At 46.5% G+C, this 8,238-nt stretch overlaps 1 protein-coding gene across 1 annotated transcript; it reads left to right on the top strand.

Annotated features, from left to right (window-relative positions):
- The first annotated feature begins 2,891 nt into the window (after positions 1–2,891).
- LOC132210678 (dispanin subfamily A member 2b-like) lies at positions 2,892–4,306 on the top strand. The gene is made up of 2 exons (XM_059651873.1): positions 2,892–3,095; positions 4,035–4,306. The coding sequence occupies exons 1-2, from the start codon at positions 2,955–2,957 to the stop codon at positions 4,182–4,184; spliced, it is 291 nt and encodes a 96-aa protein (XP_059507856.1). The 5' UTR covers positions 2,892–2,954; the 3' UTR covers positions 4,185–4,306.
- The last annotated feature ends 3,932 nt before the right edge of the window (positions 4,307–8,238 follow it).

Raw genomic sequence — 8,238 nt, forward strand, 5'->3', positions numbered from 1 at the left:
TTGAAAATTAAAAAAAGCGGCTTTTGCATAGGACCCAAAAATACACCCCGATACAGCACTCAAAACACTATTCATACAATATTCATTACATGGCCCCATCTTGGTAGGTTTAAGTCATTTTGAATCTAATGTTTAGACTGAAACCGCAAATAGCTTCTTCCTGGAGCTATCATTATCCTCAGCTTCAGTGTACTCTGCATTAAGTAACCTCCTTATAGTGTGCTGCCAACACTTCTGGTCTTAGACAATCAAAAATTCATCATCTGGGGTAATTTAATTCATTATATATCCTCTTACTTAAAAGCTTGGATTTATACATCCATCCTATTCTAAAGACTTCACAGGACTGCTCCACTTCATGTAAAAACTGAAAGCCAAAAGTCTCCCTCTCTAATCTTGAAAAAAAAGTCCCGTTTTGGAAGTCTCTAACAAACTTCCATGTTCCATCTGCTGGGTTCCAAAAAAATCTAAACTAAACAAAAGTTCATTACTGGTACACACAAAACACAATCACTCTTAAACTAAGCCTCAAATCTATCTTAGAATAAAACAACATGGCTACAGAAATACTTACAAGTTATTTTTTATTAACTTCAGACATACAGAAAACCCACCAATTACTAAGTCAAAAACCAGAAACTCACCCCTGCATTAAATAACATTAAATTTATAAATTGCACAGTTTACATGAGCCTTTAACCTTTGAGCAGGGAAAGGGTTCAGAGACAGTAATCTCAGCCAAAATTAATAATCACTTACACAAGTATGGAGTAATTAGGGAAAGCCAGCAAGGATCCCTTAGTATCAGAGATAATGGGAACTGCAGATGCTGGAGAATTCCAAGATAATAAAATGTGAGGCTGGATGAACACAGCAGGCCAAGCAGCATATCAGGAGCACAAAAGCTGACGTTTCGGGCCTAGACCCTTCATCAGAGAGGGGGATGGGGAGAGGGAACTGGAATAAATAGGGAGAGAGGGGGAGGCGGACCGAAGATGGAGAGTAAAGAAGATAGGTGGAGAGAGTGTAGGTGGGGAGGTAGGGAGGGGATAGGTCAGTCCAGGGAAGACGGACAGATCAAGGAGGTGGGATGAGGTTAGTAGGTAGCTGGGGGTGCGGCTTGGGGTGGGAGGAAGGGATGGGTGAGAGAAAGAACCGGTTAGGGAGGCAGAGACAGGTTGGACTGGTTTTGGGATGCAGTGGGTGGGGGGGAAGAGCTGGGCTGGTTGTGTGGTGCAGTGGGGGGAGGGGACGAACTGGGCTGGTTTAGGGATGCAGTAGGGGAAGGGGAGATTTTGAAACTGGTGAAGTCCACATTGATACCATATGGCTGCAGGGTTCCCAGGCGGAATATGAGTTGCTGTTATTCCGCCTGGGAACCCTGCGGCCATATGGTATCAATGTGGACTTCACCAGTTTCAAAATCTCCCCTTCCCCTACTGCATCCCTAAACCAGCCCAGTTCGTCCCCTCCCCCCACTGCACCACACAACCAGCCCAGCTCTTCCCCCCCACCCACTGCATCCCAAAACCAGTCCAACCTGTCTCTGCCTCCCTAACCGGTTCTTCCTCTCACCCATCCCTTCCTCCCACCCCAAGCCGCACCCCCAGCTACCTACTAACCTCATCCCACCTCCTTGACCTGTCCGTCTTCCCTGGACTGACCTATCCCCTCCCTACCTCCCCACCTACACTCTCTCCACCTATCTTCTTTACTCTCCATCTTCGGTCCGCCTCCCCCTCTCTCCCTATTTATTCCAGTTCCCTCTCCCCATCCCCCTCTCTGATGAAGGGTCTAGGCCCGAAACGTCAGCTTTTGTGCTCCTGAGATGCTGCTTGGCCTGCTGTGTTCATCCAGCCTCACATTTTATTATCAAGGATCCCTTAGTCACAACTTCTAATTGACTAATTGATTGAGTTGTTTTATGAGGTAACTGTTTTAAATGTGCTGAAAAAAGTGCACATTGCAAGATTACGCTCTGTCGGAGAATTATCCATCCCTGATTTGCACACTCTCAGAGTATAGTTCTAACATAGTGGTACACGCTAAGTAGAATATTATACAGCCCTGTGTCACACAGAGTACAGTATTATACATCTCGGTGTTACTCATTGAGTACAGTATTATGCATCCCAGTGTTACGCACTAAGTACAGTATTATACATTGCTGTGTTACACACTAAGCACAGTATTGTGCATCCCAGTGACACACGCTGAGGACAGTATTATGCATCCCAGTGACACTCGCTGAGTACAGTATTGTACATCCCAGTGACACTCGCTGAGTACAGTATTGTGCATCCCAGTGACACACGCTGAGGACAGTATTATACATCCCAGTGACACTCGCTGAGAACAGTATTGTACATCCCAGTGACACTCGCTGAGAACAGTATTGTACATCCCAGTGACACTCGCTGAGGACAGTATTGTACATCCCAGTGACACTCCCTGAGAACAGTATTGTGCATCCCAGTGACACTCGCTGAGGACAGTATTGTACATCCCAGTGACACTCGCTGAGGACAGTATTATACATCCCAGTGACACTCCCTGAGAACAGTATTGTACATCCCAGTGACACTCGCTGAGAACAGTATTATACATCCCAGTGACACTCGCTGAGTACAGTATTATACATCCCAGTGACACTCCCTGAGAACAGTATTGTACATCCCAGTGACACACGCTGAGAACAGTATTGTACATCCCAGTGACACTCGCCAAGGACAGTATTGTACATCCCAGTGACACACGCTGAGGACAGTATTGTACATCCCAGTGACACACGCTGAGGACAGCCTTAAATATATCCCAGAGGGTTTTGCACACCTCTACAATGCTGGGAACAGTTAATTTGGGCTGGTATCTCCCCCTCTGCCTATAAATAGCCGAGCCCGGATCACTGGTGAGTCAATTCTTGCTACCCCAGCTGAAGTTACGTTGCAAAACTGATGGCGAAAGATTCGAACAACAGTAACTCGAGTTCCTTAGAAATTGGGTCGGTCCGGGACTATGTAATCTGGTCCATCTTTAACGTCTCCTACATGAATTTCTTCTGCTTCGGCCTAGCGGCGCTGTTCTTCTCGATCAAAGTGAGTACGGGAACCGCAGGCAAAGACATCGGGAGGGGAGACGGTGGGGGTCTATGATCCCGAGCAGCGGCCCCCAGGAAGGCGACAGGGACTCTAGGGGCATTTGACTTGAGGAGAGCATCAGATTTTTTTGGGAGGATTGCTGCTATGGGGGGGGGGGGGAGCACAGGGGAGGGGGGTTGTTGTCTTCGGGGGAGTCGGGTGTCCATTTATGCTGCAGTCTCCCACTAATCCCGAGCATTCGATAGGCTGATCCAGGCTGTAGACCCCACTGATCCCAGGCAATGAGGAAAAATCTGAGTCAACTCGGAAAGTGGCTCAATATATCTTCATTAATGAAGTGGGAATCATAGGCAGGTGTATTGGTAGTGTGAGATCCTCATAATTGATCTGTCATGGTACAGCGTCAAATTTCTGAAATAGGCCAATTTTACCAGGGGGGAGGAATGGACCTGTCTCCCTGTCTTTCCGTCAATGATCCAGCCTCTGAATCCTTTCCCAGCTCAAAAGTTAAAGTGGGATGCAAACTTTGCAACTTATGTGCATTTTCCCCTCAGTGTCTCTGTCTGTCCTTCCATTCCTCTCCGTGTGAGTGTGTGTGTGTGTGAGGGTAGTGTAACTGTTGGCACTTCCTTCTCCTTCACGTTTACATTCGTTGAAGATATTTGGAGGTGCTTGTGGTTTTGAGAAGGCAGTGGGTGATTCGTGGAGGCGGCTGCAATGAGGAACCTAGACGACAGCATCTAAGTCGAAGGGAAAAAAATCATAGGAGGCTGCCAGTGGCCTGGAACTGTTGCGTTGACTTGGAGACTGTAACATTTCGCGGGCTCGGTGTGTGCCTATTGTAACAAATTCTCGGCCATTTGATACAAGGCACCTGCGGCAACGTGAGGGAGAGCTGCACATGCTGTTGATAATTTGCACTCGTTTTCTTTTTAGTGCAGAGATCGGAAAATGCAAGGGGATTTAGAAGGAGCTCAGCGCTTTGCCCGTAAAGCCCGAGCACTCAACATCGCTGCCTCTGCCCTGAGCGCCCTGGTCTTCATCATCTTCATTGCTCTAGCAGGCGCTGGCGCGTTTCGGGCCTAATGTGCAAATGAGAGTAATTTCCAACCAGGCAGAAACTGAGGCGTAGCCTCTCTGTTCACAGCGGGAATAGTTGGTGACTAAACCCTTTTCAGCAACAACATAAAGCCCTTATATTGTTCCTCCCTAATATGTACCATCTGGCATATTTAAAGTGATCGGCTTGCAGCTTATAAGGATTTAGTTTCTTTCAAGCTTGACCAAGGTGTGACTTTGGTTGTAGTAATAAAGCAGTTGTGAAAGTTGTATTTTTCCTGTCAATTTGTTTCTGGGTCCAACCATCAAGGTAGATTATAGGAACAAATGAATATGGTACAACAGGTTTTTCGAAGGGAATTTCTTATTAAAGGTTGTTACACGAGAGAAGAGATAACGAAATGTGAGGCTGGATGAACACAGCAGGCCAAGCAGCATATCAGGAGCACAAAAGCTGACGTTTCGGGCCTAGACCCTTCATCAGAGAGGGGGATGGAGAGAGGGAACTGGAATAAATAGGGAGAGAGGGGGAGGCGGACCGAAGATGGAGAGAAAAGAAGATAGGTGGAGAGAGTATAGGTGGGGAGGTAGGGAGGGGATAGGTCAGTCCAGGGAAGACGGACAGGTCAAGGAGGTGGGATGAGGTTAGTAGGTAGGAGATGGAGGTGCGGCTTGGGGTGGGAGGAAGGGATGGGTGAGAGGAAGAACAGGTTAGGGAGGCAGAGACAGGTTGGACTGGTTTTGGGATGCAGTGAGTGGGGGGGAAGAGCTGGGCTGGTTTCCACATTAAGCAGAGGTTCACCTGCACATCTGCCAATGTGGTATACTGCATCCACTGTACCTGGTGTGGCTTCCTCTACATTGGGGAAACCAAGCGGAGGCTTGGGGACCACTTTGCAGAGCACCTCCGCTCGGTTCGCAATAAACAACTGCACCTCCCAGTCGCAAACCATTTCCACTCCCCCTCCCATTCTTTAGATGACATGTCCATCATGGGCGTCCTGCAGTGCCACAATGATGCCACCCGAAGGTTGCAGGAACAGCAACTCATATTCCGCTTGGGAACCCTGCAGCCCAATGGTATCAATGTGGACTTCACCAGCTTCAAAATCTCCCCTTCCCCCACGGCATCCCAAAACCAGCCCAGTTCGTCCCCTCCCCCCACTGCACCACACAACCAGCCCAGCTCTTCTCCTCCACCCACTGCATCCCAAAACCAGTCCAACCTGTCTCTGCCTCCCTAACCTGTTCTTCCTCTCACCCATCCCTTCCTCCCACCACAAGCCACACCTCCATCTCCTACCTACCAACCTCATCCCACCTCCTTGACCTGTCCGTCTTCCCTGGACTGACCTATCCCCTCCCTACCTCCCCACCTATACTCTCCTCTCCACCTATCTTCTCTCCATCTTCGGTCCGCCTCCCCCTCTCTCCCTATTTATTCCAGAACCCTCACCCCATCCCCCTCTCTGATGAAGGGTCTAGGCCCGAAACGTCAGCTTTTGTGCTCCTGAGATGCTGCTCGGCCTGCTGTGTTCATCCAGCCTCACATTTCGTTATCTTGGATTCTCCAGCATCTGCAGTTCCCATTATCACGAGAGAAGAGCCCTGGATTTCAGTGTCATCTGTGGGCATAGATTGCACACAGTACAAAAATCAGAGATTGGGATAAACAGGGTCTTTCTGGGTTATCCGACCGCTGCTGGGTCATCTCAAAGAACAGTGTCTTACAGTCGTTCACAGAACAGAAACCACTCGGCTCATTGAGTCCCGCCTGGCTCATAAAAATCTGACTGTTCTAATCTCAATTTCTTGCTCCTAGCCCGTAGCCCCGCAAAACAAGTGAATATCTAAATACTGTTTAAATCTTTCAGGAATTTCTGACTGAGCCAGCCCTTCAGGCAATGAGTTCTAGACTCTCATCACCCTCCATCTGACGATCTCCTCAACTCACCTCTTGGGCTTCTATGTCCCGCCCCTTCCCCTGTTATTGGTCCCCTCTACTAATGGAAAAAGTGCCTTCCAATTCACACCGTATATGCACTTCATAACCTGATACACCACTATAAGGTCCCCTGTCAACCTTGCTGCTCCAAATCCCCAGCCTATCCAATCTTTCCTCAGCTCCTTCCATTCCCTACAACATCCTCGTAAATCTTCTCTGCTAATTCTGCTACCTTCAGGGATCTGTTGGTCTAAACAATAAGATCACTCTGATCTTCAGGACTTTCCAGGATGCTCCTAGTCGTAGGACAATTCCTGGAGCCTTGTTAACCCTTCCCAAGTGCATTACCTCACACTTATCTGGCTTGAATTTCATTTGTCATGATTCTGCCCACCTGACCAGTCCATTAATAACCTCCTGCTGTTTATGTCTGTCCTATTGTGGTGCTCACCACCACACTACAAATGTATACATCAACCATGTGCACCGCAAGAGCAAGGGCCCAACACCAAAACCTCATGGTGCAACAGACTTCCAGCCACAAAACCACCTCATTCCCTCCACTTCCTGCCTTTTAGTCAATTTTGAATCCAACGTCCCTTTTTGCCTTGGATCTTAGGCTCTTAGCTGATTATGAGAGACCAAGGACTTCACAGAACTGCTGGAAAACAGATAAAAGTCTCCACCTCTAAGATATGGGCATTTCCCCTAGCTTAATAAATCTTTACAGAAATGTCTAGAAATTTCTTAAAAGGCATTAAAATGCAAAGATCTGCCATGTCAAGTTGTAAGTCATCTTAACATGAATATAATACTATTAGTGCTGTCAAAGAAACTCTCACAGTTGTAAGAAAAAGCTGGCAAAAAAAACCTGAAGCTAAAATAAATGATGCTTAAAGTATATATTATTGGTCCAGATTATTGGACAATGAAACAGCATTAGCAGCCCTCCAATCCTATGGCACCTTGCCTGTGGCCAGAGAGGATTTAAAAGCTACTACCAGGGCCCCTGATGTCTCACTCCTTGCTTCCCTCAACAGTCAAAGATACATCTCATTCAGGCCACTTTTAAGACTGCTAAACCCATAGTACTTTCTCTCTTTCTAGGTTAGTTTTTTTTCTAATATTTCACAGTTCTTCACCATAATTTTTTTTCTTTACTCATTTACGGGATGCGGGTGATGTTTTTAGGCAGCATTTATTGCCCATCCCTGATTGCCCAGAGGACTGTTAAGAGTCATTCACATTGCTGTGGTTCTGGAATCATATATAATCCAGACCAGGTAAAGATTGCAGTTTCCTTCCCTAAAGCACATTAGTAAACCAGATGGGTTTTTCCTGACAATCAGCAACAGATGCATGGTTATCACTAGATTCTTGATTCCAGATATTTATTGAATTCAAATTTCATCATCTACTATGGCTGGATTCAAACCCAGAATGTTGACTTGGTCTCTGGATTAACAGTCCAGCAACAATGCCGCTAGGCCATTGTCTCTTCTGTATCCTTTTCCATTGTGAAGACTGATGCAAAGTATTCACTGGGGACTGTGTCTACATCTGGGCCTATGTACAGATAACTTTGATGGTCCCTAGTGGGCCCTACGCTTGTCTTAGTTTTTTGTCTGTTCTTTATATATGTTATAAAACACTTCAGCTTTCTCTTTATTTCCAAAAATCTATCTGTCTCCTCTTTAAATACTTACAAGAGATCCAGTCTATAGCTCTTTCGGGCAGAGAATTCTAGACATTTGCTACCCTCTGGGAGAAGGAATTCATTTCTATTTCATTTTTAAGTAAGTGACCCCTACTCTGTAACCGTACTCCTTAGATTGAGACTCTCCCAATAGCAGAAACATTGCCTCAACATCTACCCTGGTGGGCATCCTCAGAATCTGGTATATTTCAATAAGATCACTCCTCGATCTTCTAAATTCTAATGAATATAGGCTGAATCTGTTTAGCTCTTCATGACCAACCTCATTATCTGAGGAATTAGCCTGGTGAACCCTTTGAACAGCCTCCAATGCCAGTACATCTTTTTTTTTAAATATGGGGACCAAAACTACACAGTACTCCAGGTGTGGCCTCATCAATATGTACATTTGTAACAATTTTTAAACTCCACCCCACATG

Source organism: Stegostoma tigrinum, chromosome 17 (assembly GCF_030684315.1).
Source record: "Stegostoma tigrinum isolate sSteTig4 chromosome 17, sSteTig4.hap1, whole genome shotgun sequence".
In the NCBI taxonomy this organism is placed as follows: domain Eukaryota; kingdom Metazoa; phylum Chordata; class Chondrichthyes; order Orectolobiformes; family Stegostomatidae; genus Stegostoma; species Stegostoma tigrinum.